The sequence below is a fragment of the Geotrypetes seraphini genome, chromosome 7 (genome assembly GCF_902459505.1).
Source record: "Geotrypetes seraphini chromosome 7, aGeoSer1.1, whole genome shotgun sequence".
In the NCBI taxonomy this organism is placed as follows: domain Eukaryota; kingdom Metazoa; phylum Chordata; class Amphibia; order Gymnophiona; family Dermophiidae; genus Geotrypetes; species Geotrypetes seraphini.
In genome coordinates this window covers 36,081,655-36,102,428 of record NC_047090.1, presented here as the reverse complement: position 1 = coordinate 36,102,428, position 20,774 = coordinate 36,081,655, and the positions used below count along the sequence as shown (strand labels likewise).

At 41.0% G+C, this 20,774-nt stretch overlaps 1 protein-coding gene across 2 annotated transcripts in view; it reads right to left on the bottom strand.

The window, feature by feature from the left end:
- The window catches only part of SLC6A15 (solute carrier family 6 member 15), a 132,371-nt gene that overhangs the window by 32,338 nt on the left and 79,259 nt on the right, over positions 1-20,774 (bottom strand). For both annotated transcript variants that reach the window (XM_033951661.1, XM_033951660.1), the window contains exons 3-5: positions 17,444-17,601; positions 13,375-13,501; positions 6,309-6,490 (exon numbers count right to left, since the gene is read on the bottom strand). In XM_033951661.1, the coding sequence (XP_033807552.1) occupies positions 6,309-6,490; positions 13,375-13,501; positions 17,444-17,601 (467 nt within the window). The remainder of the gene's footprint in view (positions 1-6,308; positions 6,491-13,374; positions 13,502-17,443; positions 17,602-20,774) is intronic.

Below are 20,774 nucleotides of genomic sequence, written 5' to 3'. Positions count from 1 at the left end.
GAAGTTCCAATTTTTCATTTGTAGTTAGACCAAGTAGGACCCCCAAAGAAGGCTGTTTGACTGAAACATGGACTGTGTCAGGTCTACCCTATACGGGTCTACACCCTACACTGATTGTGGCTAGTGTTTCCTCATTATTTACACCATTTGGATTTTAGCTCCTTTATTGGGATTTTATCACATATATCAAGAACATTGACTCTAGAGTTTTCGCTCTTTGTTTGTTTTTCCCTTTTACCCTTGGAATCACTGGGTGCTTCTTCATTATTGTCTCCTCAGTGTAGCCATTAACAAGTCCTTTCATCAACTGTCTCTTTGTTTGTTTTTTAAATAAATATTTTAGATATTTCTTTTAAAAAGAAAGTACCGTGTGTTGACTGTCCACTTGAATATGTAGAAATAATGGTCATTAAAGAAGCTGATACCTTTTTATTGGACTAATTCAATAGATCTGAGATGAACTTTTGAGTAGAGACACGGGGGACAAATTTTCCTTGTCTCCATGGGATCTCTCTATCCACGTCCCGTCGCTGTGAGCTCTGTCTCTGTCCCTGCCCCATTCCTGCAAGCTCTGTCCTCATCTGTACAAACCTCAAACGCTTAAAATCATAAGTGTTCGAGGCTTGTGCGGTAAAGTCAGAGCTTACAGGAATGGGGAAGCTACAGGGACAGTGACAAAACTCATGGGGATGGGACGGGGAAAATTGAGTTCCTGCGGGGACATGTAAAATGTGTCCCCATATCATTCTCTACACTGCACCACTCTAGAAATCAAAATAGTAAACGTGAGCTAAAGGACAATCAAGCCATTGTGACATCACTGATGAGGCTAGCTCTTAGGCATTGGTGGAATGAGGCATTATGATGTCACAATACCAGCTCTGCTTATCAGAGGCTGAAACTTTTCACACTATTTATTTATTCAATTTTATATACTGTTCTCCCAAGCAGAGAATGACACGGAGACACATTTTTCCCCGTCCCCGCGGGTACTCATTTTCTCTCCCTGGCAAGTTATTTTCCTGTCTCTGCCCCATTCCCGCAAGCTCTGTCCTCATCTGCACAAACCACAAACACTTAAAATCATGAGTGTATGAAGCTTATGTGGTTAAGGCTGAGCTTGCAGGAATGGGACAGAGACGGGGATATTGAGGTCCCGCGGGGATGGGGACAAATTTGTGCTGGTGTCATGGTGTCATCTTTTGAGTGCCTGCCTAAATCAGAACAGAGATGATGCTAGGGCTGAAGGTTTGACTGGATGTTGGTTAGTCTTTGATGTCTGCCTCTGTGGATGGTAGAATTTGGGCCTTAAATTATGATAGCTAGTGGTTCTTCCCCCCCCTCTTTCTTCTCTTATAATGGCATTCCTTTCTGATTTTTTTATTATTATTATTATTATGCCTACAGGAAAGGTAGTATATTATTAATAAGAATAAATTATAACTCATAAACTCTAGAACAAAGTCATCAGGTTGCTTGAATATACCATTACATTTCAGTAATAAGATGGAAGCATCTCTATTAAACTCTTATTCCTTCCATCCCGTTTACTGAACTATAATGCTAATGTAACCGGCAACCTGCTCCTTCCCACGCTCCTCCTACTGTGTGTGCAACCCCTTCTTCCGCACCTCTTTAACATTCCCAGTGTGAGCAGCAATCCCCAACCTGCTGGTCGTGCCAACGTCGGCTCTTCCTGGACTGATGTCACTTCCTAAGGGTGGGTCCAGGAAGTGATGTCAGAGGAAAAGCCAACACTGGCATGAGCACTGGGAACATTAAAGAGGCACTGGGGAGGGGAAGAGGTATGCGCATCTGGTAGTGGGGGGATGGGGAAAGAGCGGGGGAATGAAGAGTAAGATGGGTGCTGGCATCCCCATCAAGACCCCCCCCCCCACACACACACACACACTTACTACGCCACTGACTGTTAAACTCTGGCCTACATTTCTGGCACCTGTGATCGACACATGACTAACGCCACTTCTAGAATCAGCACCTTAATATCTTGCACTTAACTGTAAAGAATGGAACGTGCCTTGACAGGAAATGGTTCCACTTATGGCGTGAACACATATAAAAGTCTGAAAGATAAATCATTAATTGACCGCCATGCTCCATTTTAGATCAGTGTGTCGCAAATTGTGCGCTGCACCACACTGAGATTCCAGGCAGGCCGCCAGGGATTGAGTCACTTCCTGCGCTGGCACCTCTCCTCCTCCCCCGACATGAACCTTTGCCTCGTTTTCCCTGATCTCCTGGGCTGTGTCTGGAGGGCCACCAGGCACATGCTGACGTCAACATGATGTGGGATCATTTGTTCCGTTTGTAGGACACTGGTTTGGACATTAATGCTGATCCAATAGCATGTCTATTGGTGGGAACACAAAAGCAGCTTTTTATCTGACAGATAAGACTGATTATGAGGCCGTCAAGGGAAAATTGAATAGCCTTTTCTGTGAGTAAATAGTGATCAGTCTAGATAAACCAGCTGTCTTCTTTCAAAGTCCAATAACATTGATTAACTATTCTTTGAGTGTAACTACAAGGGTGGTATACAATGATAAAAAGAACTACAACAAATATACAATTACGCCCTAACATTTGCGTGCACGGACAAATGTGTGCACTGAATAGGAGGTGACCCAACAATTAGGATTCTATTTTGTCTTTTTGAGGGGGGTTGTGGGACCGCCCACCACTATACTCAAAACATTCACTTCCTATCTAGTGTTAGGGTTAGGTTTTAATCATGATTATGGCAACCCTTTTAGTGGATATCTGGAAGGCCCTGATTTGCTCAGACTCCTCAGGCCCTGTCCCTTGGGAGGGGCTTGAGGCACCTCAAGCCCCTCCCAAGGGATGGGACCTGAGGAGTCTGAGCAAATCAGGGCCTTCCAGATGGTACACTGGTAAATCCAACGGGCCGCAATTCTCGTGCGCACAATTGTTGGGGCGCATTTGTCGGTGTACCCAAATATACACATCAAAAATAATTAACAGGCAGGACAAAAAATGAAAACTCACAATAGAAAGACCAAGCAAAGAAAAGCGTCCAGACCTCCAACCTCAAAGAGCAGATCCTAGGCATCTGTTTAATTAGGAAAGACTAAACTAAAACCCAAAAATAAAATATTTGAAGAGAACATTTGAATTTTAAAACTGAGACTTTCAATCTAAATTCTTCTAGTGTGCTCCAGAGAAGGGCTAGACAGGCAAAAGAAGTCTTCTGTTTCAGCTCTAATTTAATGCAGATTAGAAGGTTCTCCTGAAGGAACTTAAACAGCTAATAGATACCCACCTCCTTTTATAAAAGCGTAGTGTGTTGTTGTTTTTTTTTGCGTCGGCCGCAGTGATAACAGCTCTGACGCTCTGTTTATAGAAATTCAAATGACCAAACATGGCCCAGAACACTCTTAATACCAGCCACCCCCAACCATGCTTTAAACTAGAAATTCCTTCTGCTTATAAAGAGCCACTTTCTAAAGCTTAGGAAAAGAATGTCCTCCAGTGAATTAAAACAAGAGTCACAATTTATAATCTGTATATGCCAGTTTCATGACGTGCTTTTAACAGGGTGGGGTTCATAAGAACCAATCAAAATAGATTTAATTGCAAACACATATAGTACATCTAGTCCAATCCATTTAGTGTACCCCAAGGGTCACCGTTGTCCCCAATGCTGTTCAACTTGGGTAATACCCTAGACCAGGGATGTCAAAGTCCCTCCTCGAGGGCCACAATCCAGTCGGATTTTCAGGATTTCCCCAATGAATATGCATGAGATCTATTTGCATGCACTGCTTTCATGGTATGCTAATAGATCTCATGCATATTCATTGGGGAAATCCTGAAAACCCAACTGGATTGCGGCCCTCGAGGAGGGACTTTGACACCCCTGCCCTAGACAAACTAGGTATAACCTCATATAGTATGCCGAGATATCAACCTCCTTGCACCTATCAACCATTCTACTACCACCACCACAACAAAATTGCAAGAGATCTTTGAAATAATCGAAGACTAGATGATATCCCACAGGTTAAAGCCGAACACAGAAAAAAAAAACCTAGGATCTTACTGTTGGAAAAAGATAAACCAACCTCCATAACCAATATAGAGGTAAACTTAGCTATCTACTGATGCCTTTTTCTAAACTTACTAGGGGTGATAATAGGCAGATGCTGTACTTTGTACTTTGTACTTTGTACAGATCAACAAAGTTGCCCAGAAATCCTTCATTTCTAACGCGAAACTTGAGAAGTGTCTGGAAATTTTTCGAAAGGGTGCAATTCCGTCTCCTCGTTCAGTCCCTAGTTTTGGGAGTGTTAGATTACTATAACATCTTATATTTATCATGTCCCATGATAATGATAAAACAGATACAGACCATCGAAAACACAGCACTCGATCCTTAATCTGAGCAAACATGACCATATTCCTTTGCCTACCTAGAGACACACTGGCTCCCCCATGTAGACACAAATTCTATTCAGATTTTATTGTCTATTATTTGAATCCTGAATGGTCTTGCTCCAACTTACCTGAATGAACGTTTCGTTCTGGTTTTATTAAAATTTGATAAAAATGCTTACAAAATAATTTCAAAGCGATTTACAGCAGAATTAAAATAATCTTTGAGACATAAAACAAAAGACATTACTCATAACGTACTTGGGGTGGATAGAGGGGAGAACTACAATTTAGGTAGGAAAGCACAAAAAAAAAACCCAACAGGAAGGGGTCAACAATTATCTAGAAGTAGTTGCTGTTTAAAATTTACATGGACCATGAGAGATAAGAGTGACTGGGCTACCTAAGTATTCATCTTTCAAAAGGTGTACAGATAACATTTAAGCGAACCCTTGAATTTCTCAAAGGTGGATTCTTCTCTAAGGTAAAGTGGTAAATGATTCCAGATTTGAGGAGCGGTGATCGAGAAAATTTCCGTACGTCTTGTGTTTATTACCTTTAAAGAAGGGATGGATAAAAGGTGCTTATTTGTGGATCTGAGAGTCCTCAGAATTGAGTATGGAATTATGAGCTTGTCCAGAAAGGCTGGTAATTTGGATTGTTGAAATTGAAAGATTAGGAGGGCTAGTTTATAGGTAATTCTGTGAGGGATTGGTAACCAGTGAGCATTTTTGAGTAGTGGTGTGATATACTGTAGTCGAATTTCCTTGAGTTTGTAATAATTCTTATTGCAGTATTTTGAATTATCTGTAGACATCTTATTTCTTTTTGTGATATGCCTTTATATAAAGAATTGCAATAGTCGAGTTTTGAGAATACAAGGGAATGAATTAGAACGTTTATGAGCAGCTGGCTTAAGAACTTTTGAGAGAGACCTTATCATCCATAGTTTAAAGAAACAATTTTTTACAACTGAACTGATTTGATCATGGTAGGTAAGTTTTTGATCTATCACTACCCCTGAAAAACATGACTAGATTAAGGAGAGACTGAAAAGAAAGCCCAGAAAGGTCTCGATGTCGAGGGAAGCACAGTACAACGAAGAAGTCGTGAGGATGTCAATGATTCAGACACGGGTGTAAAGTTCAAAGTTTGCTTTATTAGTGGTAGCACTGCAAAGACGACCCTGACAGTGTTTTGGCATCTATGCCTTTGTCAAGAGCCTACTGAGCCATAACAAATTAAAAACAATAATATTAATATGAAACGCATAATATAAACTGATATCACATCAAACACAAAATAAATAAATTAAATTAAATAGCAAAGACAGATGGAACAGTACATGCGAATTTTAGTGTAAAACAAGATATAAAAAAAAAACACGTTAGATATTTACATCAAATAAAATGCTATTAAAGGTACACAAGTATCAGTGTCGAGTCTTTCACAGTGTTACCACTAATAAAGTGAACTTTGAACTTTACACCCATGGCTGAATTATTGACATCTCAACCTCATGACTTCTCTGTTGTGCTAGATTAAGGAGAGTCCAGAACTCATTTACTTACCCTTCAATTAAGAACATAAAATGAAAGAGAATGTTGGAGAGTCTATTGTCATTTAAATTGGACCCAGAAATTACTAGAATTCTAACTGCAGTTATCAGATTATAGGACTTTCTGAAAGGAAATAAAGACCTTGCTATTCAGGACATATGTCAGGAAGTGTTAATGCTTCTCCATAATATGTATTAATATGTGACATCGCTGGAAATGGCCAGTTTATCTCTTATCGTAATCCACCTAGAACTGCAAGGTTAAAGCAGAATAGAAGTCAATAGATGTAATGTAATATAAAATATAATACAGTAATTAATTAAACACTGTACTTACCTTTCCTGAAGACTGAATGCCTTTAATCATAGCCAGACAGATAATAATCCAGGCAGCAAGTAAGCAAAGAGTCATTTTCCAGTTCAGACCTCCACCGTCTGAGATGGAGCTGGAGATATCCAATGCTTCCCTGTACCAGTAATAAGTGGTGGCTGAGCTCTTCTCACATTCAGGCTCCACAACTGAAACAAAATCGATAAATGAAGGGTGGACACTGCACCTCGAGCGAGACTCTGAATAATGGACAGCATGCCATAGAAGGTGGCCCACGCCTAAGCTCTATCATTGGAGGCCAATGCGGTATCACCAGAAAACCAAATTTCCTGTCATCTATCTCAACACCTGCTGAAATTGTTCTAGAAATAGATTGGGTTGTAATTAGGCTATCTACTACATGAATATCAATTTACTTTTTTCTGTACATTTTTGAGTTATGGGGCTCATTTTCATAAAAGATAGATGTCTAAAAAACAGCATAAATCAGTACTTGGATGTCTTACTAGTCAAAACTTCCAAGTGGGCATTCTCGAAACGGACATTCTAAACGTCTTTCTGGTTATTTTCTCTCTGGTGCGTCTAAATGTTAAGCGGGCGTGTTGGATGGGCTTAGGTTGGGCTTAGGCCTTGGATGTTCTGCAAGGATAATCAAACTTTTAACAAAATGTCTGAGGCACCATTTAGATGTTTAGGGCTAGACCTGTTTTAAAAACAAATAAGGATCAAAAAGCCCAAACTGATCAGGATTAAGGCATGACCTCCCTTTACTTCCCACCACCCAAATATGTGAAAAAATAAACAGTACTTTCCAGCTTGTCTTACAGATTCACATGGCTCTTATGCATCTCCACAGCAGAGCAGAGGGGCACTCTAAGGGTTACTACAGTGAATGTCACATTAAAAGTCCCAGGTCAGTTGTCACTATACCTTGCTTATATTGTATGGTATGCCCTCCATAACCTACTGTACTTACATAAAGGTGACATCTGCAGGCATAAGGGCTATTCTTGTGGTGTACAGGTGGGTACAGTAAATTTTGGGTAGGGTTTGGAGGACTCACCAGAGTCACCATATAATATAAGCAGGTTATAGTGATGCGTACTTTGGACTTTTAATGTGACACTCACTACAATAGCTCTTAAGAGTGCCCCTCTGCTGTGCTCAGCTGTCTGTGAACAGTTTGCTAAGAATGATGGCTGCCTGGACGTCCAAAAAGCTTGCTTTAGTGTGTTTTTCATGTGGATGTGTATATTCGAGAATGACCAAAAAAGTTAGACATACTACGGGCCAAAATGTCTAGATAAGTCATTAAAAAAAAAAAAAGAGATGTCTTGTAGTTTTGAAAATGAACATTTTCTCAACTGGATTTCTGGATGTCTTTCTCAAAATGTCCAAACTCAGACTTAGGGCTCCTTTTACTAAGCTGCGCTAGCGTTTTTAGCACGCGCTAACCCCGCGCTACACAAAAAATACTAACGCCAGCTCTATGGAGGCCTTGGCGTGTAGCAAGCGCTAAAACCGCTAGCGCAGCTTAGTAAAAAGAGCTCTTAGACATCCTATTGAAAATGGTCCTCCATCTTTTCATCTATGAAAAATGGTTTCTCAATTTCCTGAACATTTTTCATGTTCTTGTATTTTCCAGTTGCTTAGCTGTGCTCTTTATAACTATATGCAAATTAGCAGCTAAGTAAAGGGTTTTGTAAATGCATTTCCACCAATAAGAGCCAACCTCATTAATGATGTCACAATAGCTTGATTGTAAAGGGTAAAGGAATGCTTTTTCTGTGTGGTTACAATCAAAGTGGTTTACATATTTCAGACATGTACTTATTTTGTGCCTGGGGCAATGACGTGTGAAGTGACTTGCCCAGAGTCACAAGGAGCTGCAGTGAGAATTGAACTCGCAACCTCAGGGTGCCGAGGCAGCTGCTCTAACCACTAGGCCACTCCTCCACTTCCAGTGACCTATGTTGCTAACTTCCCCCTAAACTTAGTGTGAAGAGTTTGTCTCTGGTAACCAGAGCTGAGATTGTGATGTCGTAATGCATCATTCCACCAATAAGAGCCAACCTCATTAATGATGTCACAATAGCTTGTTTGTAAAGGACTGCTTTTACTGTGTGGTTACAATCAAAGTGGTTTACATATTTCAGACAGGTACTTATTTTGTGCCTGGGGCAATGACGTGTTAAGTGACTTGCCCAGAGTCACAAGGAGCTGCAGTGGGAATTGAACTCGCAACTGCAGGGTGCTCAGCAACTCCTCTGCATAAAGGCATTCCTAGGGTGTCTTTTGGGTGGAGTGGGAGAAGAGTTGTGATGTCTGAATATGTTGGGAGGAATTCTATAAATGGCACTCAAAAACCAGAGCCGGAAAAAATTGGCGCTGAACACTATTACATAGTGTGCTTTGGATGAGATCACTTTATAGACTAGCACTTGGGCTCTAATTCTACAAACGGAAGCCTAACATTTAAGTGCCGTGAAGCGCAGGTGTCATTCATAAGTAAGGTGCTGATTTATAGAATTGCGCCTAAACTAGTCTTAAGCACCAGTAGGCGTTGAAACCTTAGGCGCACTCTATATCAGGGTTTTCTTGGCCTAAATGAGTGCACCTAAGTTAGACAAGACACACCCAAGAACCGCCCACAATATATTTGTATATTTTTAATTGTACACCACTGAATACTTATGTCAACTGCAGTAAATCATGAATATTAAATCCAATCCAATCCACTCCTAACCACGCCTGCTTTCTGGTAGGCACCTTGGGAGTAGACGTCTACTTTGAAGTGGTAGACATCTACCAAGTTAGGTGCTTACCATATAATTCATTGTGATTTTAATGGCAATTTTCAATTAACAGCGCCAATTAAGGCTCTTAAAATAATTACGGGCTCCTTTTACAAAGCTGCGGCAGAGGTTTCTTTCACGGGCTAATGAGGTAAATGCTCCGACACTCTTAAGAATTCTATGTGAATCGGAGTATTTACCTCACCGGCCTTCAATAGAAACCTCTAATGCAGCTTTGTAAAAGCCTGCGTAAGTTAGGCACCTAGATTGGCTAAGCATGCCGATCTAGGCACCTAATTTTAAGCGCCTTTTGTAGAATCAGAGCATTAGAGCCAATTCTTGCGCCCAGAGTTTAGCACTTGAATTTAAGCCAGCTGAAGCCTGGTAGAAAGACTGGTACCCAACTCAAGGCATTTTGTCACATAAATGGCGTTATTCTATAGCACCGCCCGCAAAGATTTGGAACGCCCCTTACCTGCCCATGCCCCCCTCTGATCTTTTGAAACTTGACCGCAGAGCCCCTCAAGGCTCTTTAATATCCCTAAAGCAAACAACTGGGAAAAGTTATATCAAACGGATCGTTCCAAACGTTGACAACCACAAAAAACAAAAGGGAACAAGCCTGAAGAAGTATTTAATACCTTATTTAACTCAGATGGTGCTCAGAATCCACATTTTTCAGTATTTTCTTGACTCCACTTTTAACTCTCATACATACTATCAGTCTCAATTCATATGTATAAGAGGATGACATTCAAATTGTCACTACTCTGGAACAAGAAATCATCCTGTCTAAAGAAAAACTTAGTACAGTGGTAGATTGGTTTTCTAAGGCTAAATTAAAACACAGGGCCTTTTACTCTTTCGTACAGGTTCCCATTCTCACCGCCTTCCTATTACTACGAGGATTTCCAGTATGTGTTGTTTCATCCTTAAAAATACTGGATGTTATTTTTGACTCTAAACTTACCTCTCACTCAAAAAGCTTGAACATTGTTCAATGTTGTTTCTATAAACCAGAAATGATTTTGTTCAATACATGCTGATGTTTGTAACTGGTTCATAAAATGGCTATAAAATTTATAACCGTTCCAAAAAATTTGATCATGCAACTCCTGTGATAAACACAAGGATTCTCATTAACCAGTGGATCACTTTTAAAACCTTTGTTCTAGTCCACAAAATCCTTTACTGAGGAAATCTTTTATACCTTTTCCATTATCTCATTCCCTCCACTCCTTCCAGAGCTTCACAATCCAGTTCCTTGTCATCCCCTTGTTTCAACAAATATGCTTTGATCCCATCAGATCCAAGACCTTTAATATTATTGTTCCAGCTTTATGGAATGCACTTCCCACACACCTCTTCTTTTTTATATGATTTGTTGCAATATTCATGGTATGATAATATTTTAATCATTGATTGCTTTTGTATTCTCCTGTAGATTTTACAGCTTCTTTGGATGTAAATTGCCTTGAACCTTTTTTGGTATAGTGTGATTAATAAACTGTGTATTTGATTAGATTAGAACAGTCTCTCCAAAATTTCTAGACTCATCTCAAAGCTCTCTTATCCCCTCTCACATCTTTTCAGTATATAAATGGAGTTCTCTGCCCCTTATCTCCTCTCCCTTCCCACTCTTTCTTCCTTCTTTTTTAATCTCTTATTTTAAATACTTTAATATGATTTAAACTGCCTTGATAGAACCCCTTCTCTAGGGCAGTAGGTCAAATTTTAATGAACCTGAAACAGTAGTAAATTTGTCCATTGGGACTGGCACATTATGAGGGACTGCTTCAGACAGACGGACAGCTGAGCAGAGCAGAGGGTACTGCAGTGAACATTACATAAAAAGTCCCAGGTACACATGCCACTATAATCTGCTTATTTTGTATCGTGAGTCCTCTAAAACCCACTAAAAACCTACTATACCTACATAAAAAAATGACACCTGCCGACATAAGAGCTACTGTATAGGTGGGTACAGTAAGTTTTGGGTGGATTTTGGAGGGCTAACCATACAATATAAGCGGGTTACAGTGACATGTGTACCTGGGACTTTTTGAGTTCCAAAAATTTTATTGAAAAATTTTCCATTACAAAATATCCAGCCAGGAGAACATATCTATCAAGACATTTCTTATATAATTATTAGCATAAGCAAGGGATACAAATGTATCCTAACCGGTGACGGGACTAAAGCGCACCAGACAATCGTACATGGACAAAGGAGCACAGGATGTCAGCGCGCCGGATTAAAAGTTTAATTTAAAGCACTCCGAGGGAGTGTGGGGGAGAACCCCCACACTTTACTTAGAAGTGTTGGTGCTGCCGTTGGAGGGGGGAACCCCCCTCCCCTACTTACAGAGGAAACTGTAATTTTTCCCTAAAACATGGGAAAATTACACTTTCGTCTGTAATGCCCTCAAACCCCACAACGGCAGCGCCAACACTTCTAAGTAAAGTGTGGGGGAGGGGTTCCCCCCACACCCCCTCGGATTACTTTAAATTTAACTTTTAATCCGGCGCGCTGACATCCTGCGCGCATTTTTCTGAGCTCCTCTGTCTGCGCGCAATTGTCCCAAGCGCTTTCAACTATATACCATCCTAACCAAACCCCAACCCACACTTTCCCCACATACATACAGAGAGGGCAGAATCCATACATACCAATCCATACACACTTAGTCACTCATGACATTCAAACCTTGTTACTCTCTACATACGAGTACTTTTGAATGGGCAACCATAGTTTATCAAATTTTGCTTTTTTTTTTTTTTTTACCCCTTTTTTCCATAATGGTTGCTTCATACTTTCCAAATACACATACTGAGTTCCACCAGAATTGAAAGGATAATGAGGATGAACCTTTCCATGTTTTCAAAATAGACTGAATGGCCACAGCTATTAATATAGCTAATAACCTTCTATTGTTCTTACTCATCTACAGAAGTGTCAAAAAGATTAAATATCACTCCTGTATATGTTAAGAATACATTCGTGTGTAACCTGGGACTTTTTAATGTGACGTTCACTGCAGTACCCCCAAGAGTGCCCCTCTGCTCTGCTGTACTGCGCTCAGCTGTGCTCAGCTGCCTGTGGCCAGTTTGCTAAGAATGCTGGCTGCTCGGACGTCCCAGTAGCTTGTTTTTGTGCGTTTTTCATTTGGACATTTTTGTATTTGAAAATGGAGAAAACATAGATCATTAAAAAAATAAATAAATAAATAAAAGATAGACGTCTTGCTGTTTTGAAAATGGACACTTTTCTCTATTAGATTTCTGGATGTCTTTCCCAAAATGTCCAAACTCAGACTTAGGCGTCCTATTGAGAATGCCCCTCCACCTCTAGCGCTGGCAAAAGTGTTAGCCTAAATACAGGCACTCTGTAGCAGAACTGCCCTCCACGTGCAGAACTACTGCATTCACAAGCAATGTCATTGCTTCCCGTGTCACTACTAGCGTGCACTACAGCTCAACAGGTGTCCGTTGAAGAATAGTGTACCTATAGGGCACAATTCTAGAAATTTGGTATCCTAAATATGTACAATAATTACAATAAAAACACGATAATACAAATCATACATAATTGTTGTTTAAATATTAAGAAATACAGTGCATAAAAGATCTGATTAATGACCTACTGCAAAAGCGTTTTTTGCAGTACATATGCAATGTTGTACCATACAAAGGAAAGCCAGGGAATGGAGGGAATACCTCTACGAAATATCAAACAAACCAACAAAAGTAGAGATGGAAGAGATGTATCAACTGGGACTTTATTGCAAAAAACGAACAACTGACTCAACACGGCCAGTGTTTTGGCACTTAAGTGCCTTCCTCAGGAGTCAAACTGTGGCTTTGTTTATGTTGTTTTGACAGATGATACCTCTGGTAATGGTGCAAAAATCCCAAACACTGGAATATCAATTTCTTACAACACAACAATTCAAGTGTTCTCTGAGGAAGGCACTTAAATGCCGAAACACTGGCCATGTTGAGTCAGTTGTTCGCTTTTTGTAATAAAGTCCCAGTTGATACATCTCTTCCATCTGTACTTTCATTGGTTTTATATCTTACAAAGGTTCATCCCAGCTGAGATTTTTCTTGAATCATATTGAAAATAGACAACATCCACTTACATAAACCAACATTCTACCATTTGGCCTTTATCTGCCAACGTAACGAGGGACTACACCTAGGTTTTCAAGCTGACTTTCTGCAGGAATGTTTTATCTTTCACTTCCAGAAGTTAAATTTCAATAAACATGTCTTACAGGTATGAGAAGCATTTTTTGCCAGAGGACACTGATCCCATGGAAGGGGGTGCTGGAATGACTGGGAGAAATAAAATAAACTCCATCCAATGATGACATTGTAGTAGAGAGCCACAAAGAAGCACACCTGTAAGACAAAACAGAAGAAAATAGATACAGGGCAGGATATCTGGTGAGCCATTCTCAAACCTGAGTCATTTAAGGGGGAAATTCTAGAAATGGTGCTGAAAAATGGTCACCGAAAAAAATAAGTGCTAAGGGCACGATTCTATAAATGGGTGCTGACTAGTGCAGCACTAAGGGTGATTCTATAAAAAGTTAGAATCACAGTTAGTGCCACCCAGTGGCATAGCAAGGGTGGGAGGCGCCCGGGGCAGTGGCACTCCTCCGCGCCCTCTCCTACACCTCCCCCTGGCTCCATCCACGCCTCCACGCCATACTCGAGCCCTCCCTTCCCACCCCCATACCTCTTTACATCTTCGCCAGTGCAAACAGCTTCTCCGGCTTGCTGTTTGCACTGGCATTGGCTTTCCCTCTGATGTCACTTCCTTGCCCCGTGACCTGGAAGTGATTTCAGAGGGAGCCAGGCCAGCGCTAGCAGCAGGCTAGAGTAGTTGAGGTATGGAGGGGAGCAAGGAAGGGATGGCGCGAGTGTGGGTGGAGAGGTGCCAGTGCCCCCACCATGACGACGCCAAAGGCAATCCGTTCCTCCACACACACACACTACACCACTGGCACCACCTAAGCGGGCTTAGGCATCGCTAGACGTCCTAACTTTAGGTCACCCTCTTTATGCCTAAATACTGTCACCTAAGTCCAAAACAGGCCCCTACATCTAAAACATGCCAACATTCCACCCCCTAATCATGCCTACTTTGAGGTAAGCACCTTAGACTAGGTGTCTACTTCAAAGTGGTAGGTGCCTACCAAGTTAGCTGCCTACCATCCAATTAAATGCAAAGTGCTAATTGTCAATTATTGGTGCTGATTAAGTCTATTTAGCAATTAAGTTAGACGTCAACATTAGCTAGGCGCGCCAATATAGGCAGACTTCATAGAATCAGGGCCTAAATGCTATCGTGTATGCCCTTTTTAGAATAGCACACAGGGTTGATTCCCGGCCTAACTTTCGTCACCAGATTTACTCCTGCGGAAACCTAATGTAAATGCTGGCGTCAAGTTAGGTGCGCAGAGGCAATATTCTATAACTGCCCCTGTAACATTTTGGAACACCAATGTCCACACCCCGTTTTGAGTTACATGCTAGTAGAGTTGGGCGCCATGCCTTACATAATATCAAACAGCCAGGTGCGCACGCAAATTGTAATGAGTGCCAATGAACTTCAATAGCTGGTTGTCAGTACCCAATTATTGATAAGGGCTCATTACTCAATGAATTTACATACACATCCAGAGTGCACATATCTGGACCCCATATATACAGTAGATTCCAGGGGTTAGAGGGTAATTCTATATATATATACAATAGAATGCCCTGCCATTTTGTTACAGGACTTAACTAAGTAGAAACCTGACAGCCTAAGTTAACTGCTTAAATCGGACTAGAAATAGCAAAACTGTGGAACTCACTTCCCATCGTAATCCGCACATACACTGTTTTTCAAAAATCTAAAAACATCATTTTTTAAAGAAATCCCTACCAGGGGTCCAAAGAGACTCACACTAATAATACAAGTTAGAAAATGACACGGGGACAAATTTTTCCCCGTTCCAGTGGGAACTCATTTTCCCGTCCCATCCTAGTGAGTTCTTTTCCTGTCCCTGCCCCATTCCTGCAAGCTCTGTCCTCATCTGAACAAGCCTCAAACACTTTAAAATCATAAGTAGCAACATTCTAGAGCTCAGATTGTGATGTCATAATGCCTCATTCCACCAATGCCTAAGCTCCGACCTCATCTGCACAAGCCTCAAACACTTTAAAATCATAAGTGTTCGAGGCTTGTGCAGTTAAGGCAGAGCTTACAGGAATGGGGCAGGGACAGCGACAAAGCTTGCAGGAACGGGATGAGGAAATTGAGTTCCTGCGGGGACGGGGAAAAATTTGTCCCCATGTCATTCTCTAATACAAGTCACCTGAAACAAAGACAATGCTAATGATTTTTGATATATTACCTTTGGGCTGTATGTATAATTTGAAAGCAATCTGAAGGGGACAGCAAATACGAGGGGGCATTCTGAGAAACTGAAGGGAGACAGGTTCAAAACAAATGCAAGGAAGTTTTTTTTCACCCAAAGGGTCGTGGACACTTGGAATGCGCTACCGGAGGAAGTGATCAGGCAGAGTACGGTACAGGGATTCAAGCAGGGATTGGATGGATTCCTGAGGGATAGAGGGATCGTGGGGTACTGAGTAAACCAACCTGGTCGTGCATGTGCAAGACCGGAGGGCTAGGACTTCGATAGGAGGGCAGAACTTAAATGGGAAACCAAGGTGGCAGGGGAGCCCCTTCTGATGATTCAGACAGGCCTTGACCTGTTTTTGGCCACCGCGGGAGCGGACTGCTGGGCAGGATGGACCTGTGGTCTGACCCGGCAGAGGCACTGCTTATGTTCTTATGTTCTTATGATCTTTATATAGCATGTCTAATTCTTTGTAACATGCTTAACTCTATTTTTAATTCTGTGTAACAACATGCTGCTTATAACCCACTAAGATCTCTAATGAGGATTCGGTGGGATAGAAGACTACATACGGTATAACAATTGAAATAGCAGTCCTATGTTTAACTGGTCTGAATTTTGGCTTAACCGGTTAAGTTTTTAGCGGCCACAAACCCCCCATTTATTCACTGGAAATGGCCTTGCACTGAATATCTGGGTTTAAAGCCCTGCCTGCCACTGGCTCACTATCAGGGGGAAAGATGCTAAAATATCGTCCTTCTGCAAAATCCCAACAGAGCCTAATGAACTGTATTAAGATACAGTAAGTGCACAGAAGCTGAAAAGGAAAAGAAAGGAGACATTTTAGATAGCACTTAAATTAATCGTTTTAATAAATCTACGTGACATGAAAGTACAGCAGATAAACTCTACGCACAGCTTCAAACTGTGGTCGGGAACATTTTAATGGTGAGTAATATACAAGAATACCTAACTTTAAAATGACTCATCGTATCTCTTTAAATAATGGATGAGAAGAGCTTGTTAGAACCTTAGAGGTCAATGTATCAACCCACAGGGTTTCCCATAGGTGAGTAACTTTGTTTCTGTGCAAATTTTCTACCTAATGTAAAATGGTGTGGTAGCCATATTAGTCTACTTTTAAAGGCAATATATACTAGCTAATTAAAGAAACAGGGTAGAAAACTTGAACATGAACTGGAGGTCTTGAAAGTCTCTTGGGATGTAGGTATCTTCTGGTTCATAAATCCTTTTTTCACTGATTTATATGTTAATGAACTTCTGTGCATGAAATTGCACTAAGTAGCTTTCACTGGCTGCCAGTGTTGTTTCGATTTACTGTGCGTTTAAGATCCTGGAGGTTGCCTTTCAGGTGTTGCTTACCAATTTTCTAAAGTTTGCTTGCTATATTATCAGGTAGTATAACCTCTTCTATTGATGTGCACTCTGTCTGTTAAAAGAAATCCAAAGGATGGATGCATACAGAACTTTTTTCATTCAACAGACAGTTAAGCTCTGAAGCTCTTGGCTGGACTCAGGATATGGTAAAAGCAGTTAGTATAGCTAGGTTTAAAAAAAACCCAACAGTCTAGATAAATTCCTGGAGGGAAAAAAAATCCATAAACTGTTATTAATGCAGAACTGGAGAAAGCCCTTACTTATTTCTGGGGGTACATAGCATGGAATCTCACTTTCTGGACCTGGTACTTGTGGCCTGATTGATCACCGTTGGAAGCAGGATGCCAGACTAGATGGACCTTTGGTCTGATCCAGTGTGGCAATTCTTATGTTCAGGTCCCGATTTATGGAAATATGCAGAAATAAATAGGTGTTACTACCCTAATAAATCTTAAGACCATATTTGTAAGCCTAGGCTCATGAAACAAGCTTGTTCCTTTTCACGTTAATGACTAAATTATCAACTTACGATGCAACTTGCAAATCCAATCCCTCCCATCTTAGGACTGATGAAATTCCATACACCAATACTGCCTCTTCGAATCCTCTGACCCACACAGAGCTCTAGGAAAAAGAGTGGAATTCCTATCACCAGCAGCAGGATCAAATATGGCACCAGATATGCACCTAGGAAAGAGCAAGATGAGATATATTTATGTATAGAAGCGGTCTACAGAAGAAAAATCTTCATATCATCTGGCAGCCCAAGTTGCACAATTCTGTAGTATTTCCAATCTGTAAGCAATTTAATATTTGATATTTAAACTTCTTTTAATGTTTATAAAGCAATTTATGGTAAGCTCTTTCACAAAATCTTCCAATTAAAGGAAAATGCCTAATGGTTCATAAAAAGAAGGGAGATTAGAGTTTTACAACTATTTAATGATCCATAAGGATAAATAATTTAAATTTTTAATTGCACACGCGTTCCATAGATGCCGCTCCCTTTATCCCAGTGGCAATAAAGTGAAAGAATACAATACTGTTTTAATGACTGTAATATGTATTATTTTCTTCTATTATGATAGACAGGGACAGATTTAATCCTGGATAAAATACAAGAAAAAAAATGCACAAAAAGCTTCTAAATCTGCATAATTCCAAAGCCGCACAATTTTTGCCCAAGAATTTTATTCTTTTTAACCCTTTAATTGGCAGATGGTGAAACGGCTGCTTTAAGTAACTTGATGTTGAACGAGAGCACCAGTGCCAAGTAAATAGGCATTTCGAGACGCAAATCTCCCATAAGAGCCATAGAAGATACACGTTGCTTCTGAGCAACCATGCCAAATAAAGGGTTAACTTGAAAGAAGAATTCAACAAGGATAGCTGTGCAAGAAAAATGTTTATTTCTAGTTGTTGCTTATATTAACATGAAAAAAATGCAAAAGTAAGGGTCAAACACAAAGGCCCCCAACCAATGGAAATCACAAAACTTTATTCCATCCAAACTTGAGTAAATAAGTCCCATTATAAATGCACAAGCTCAGTAAATACTGTATGTATAAGGGGCTGCTGAAAAGCTGTCAGCCCGACCAAGAACGTAGATATGGTTCAATCGATGATCTGAAACAATGTCAAAACATAGAATTTTGTTTTTGCAAATTGTTGCTTGACGAAATAAGATATCACTCTTTTCAGCTACAGTGGCAAAATAACGCTCAGAATTTGGGAAGCTGGTTGGTGGGGCTGAGAACTTTTCAGCACCCCCCTCGTTTATAATAAAAGTAAGCCAAGTATAGAGCAATCAAGGCATTGTGACATCACTGATGAGGTTGGCTCTTATTGGTGGAATGAGGCATTATGACATCACAGTATCAGCTCTGGTTACCAGAGATTGAAACTTCATACTACCAGAGGGTGCTGAAAAGTTCTCAGCCCAACCAAGAGAATGACGTAGATATGGTTCAATCAATGATCGAGGCAGACAGCGTGCCAGACTTTAAGAATAAATGGGATACCCATGTGGGATCCCTACGAGGGTCAAGATAAGGAAATTGGGTCATTAGGGCATAGACAGGGGGTGGGTAAGCAGAGTGGGCAGACTTGATGGGCTGTAGCCCTTTTCTGCCATCATCTTCTATGTTTCTAATGTCAAAAACATAGAATTTTGCAAATTGGCACTTAACGAAATAAGATATCACTCTTTTTAGCTAAACGTCACATGTTGCTTTACAGAATACAATCTGAGCACACTCAAGTTCACCATCAGCATTTACACTTGGTTTTACCAGGTGTAAGTCCAGTGCCTAAAAGTTTGGCGTGGGACTGGCACTAAGCACATTCTATAAAGAGTGTGCACATTCTGTAGACTCGTGCTTAGCGCCAATGTTTTCGGGCACTAGATTTCGAGTGCAATTTACTGAATCTAGCCCTTTGCGAATAGCGTGCACGCCTTCTGCATCATTGTAGTATGTTTTGCTTTAGCTTATCGGCATTATTAGGGAATTTGCACACGGTTCCAAAAGCGTGTACCCTATTTACTAATTAAGATACTGCAAAATTAAAATTCCTGTAAATGACATGAAACAAAATGATAATAACTTGGCTCCCCACTCTGCTGCATTCAGTCTTCTTGCTGGCGAGATCAGCAGACGTTTCTAGATTTGGCTAACGTATAACCCGTTAAGTGTAATACTTAGCAATTAACTGGCTATGAGTTAGAAACATAGAAACATAGAAGATGATGGCAGATAAGGGCTACAGCCCATCAAGTCTGCCCACTCTGCTTACCCACCCCCTGTCTATGTCCTAATGACCCAATTTCCTTATCTTGACCCTCGTAGGGATCCCACATGGGTATCCCATTTATTCTTAAAGTCTGGCACGCTGTCTGCCTCGATCACCTGCACTGGAAGCTTGTTCCAATGATCAACCACTCTCTCTGTGAAGAAATACTTTCTGGTGTCGCCATGAAATTTTCCGCCCCTGAGTTTGAGCGGGTGCCCTCTTGTGGCCGAGGGTCCCTTGAGAAAGAAAATATCATCTTCCACTTCGACACGTCCTGTGAGGTACTTAAATGTTTCGATCATGTCTCCCCTCTCCCTACGTTCCTCGAGAGTGTAGAGCTGCAATTTGTTCAGTCTCTCTTCGTACGAGAGACCCTTGAGCCCCGAGATCATCCTGGTAGCTGTCCACTGAACCGATTCAATTCTGCACACATCTTTCCTGTAATGTGGCCTCCAGAATTGCACACAGTACTCCAGATGAGGTCTCACCATGGCCTTGTACAACGGCATTATGACTTCAGGCTTTCGGCTGACGAAACTTCTATTGATACAACCCAATATCTGCCTTGCCTTAGATGAAGCCTTCTCCACTTGATTGGCAGTTTTCATGTCTGCACTGATGATTACTCCTAAATCTCATTCTGCTGAAGTCCTAGTTAAAGTATCTCCATTCAAGAAGTATGTCCTGCATGGATTTCCGCTTCCGAGGTGCATGACCTTACATTTCTTAGCATTGAAGCCTAGCTGCCAGGTTGAGGACCAACTTTCCAATGTAAGCAGGTCCTACGCCATATAATTCCTGTAAACTGCATTCACTTACTATATTACATAGTTTGGCGTCATCGGCGAATAGTGTTATTTTACCTTGAAGCCCTTGAGTCAGATCCCCTATGAATATGTTGAAAAGGAGTGGACCCAGGACCGAGCCCTGCGGCACTCCACTGGTCACCTCCGATGTTTTAGAGAGGTACCATTAACCACCACCCTCTGAAGTCTGCCACTCAGCCAATCATTGACCCATGCAGTTAGTGTCTCTCCTAACCCCATCGATTCCTGATCTTTATGCAGTCT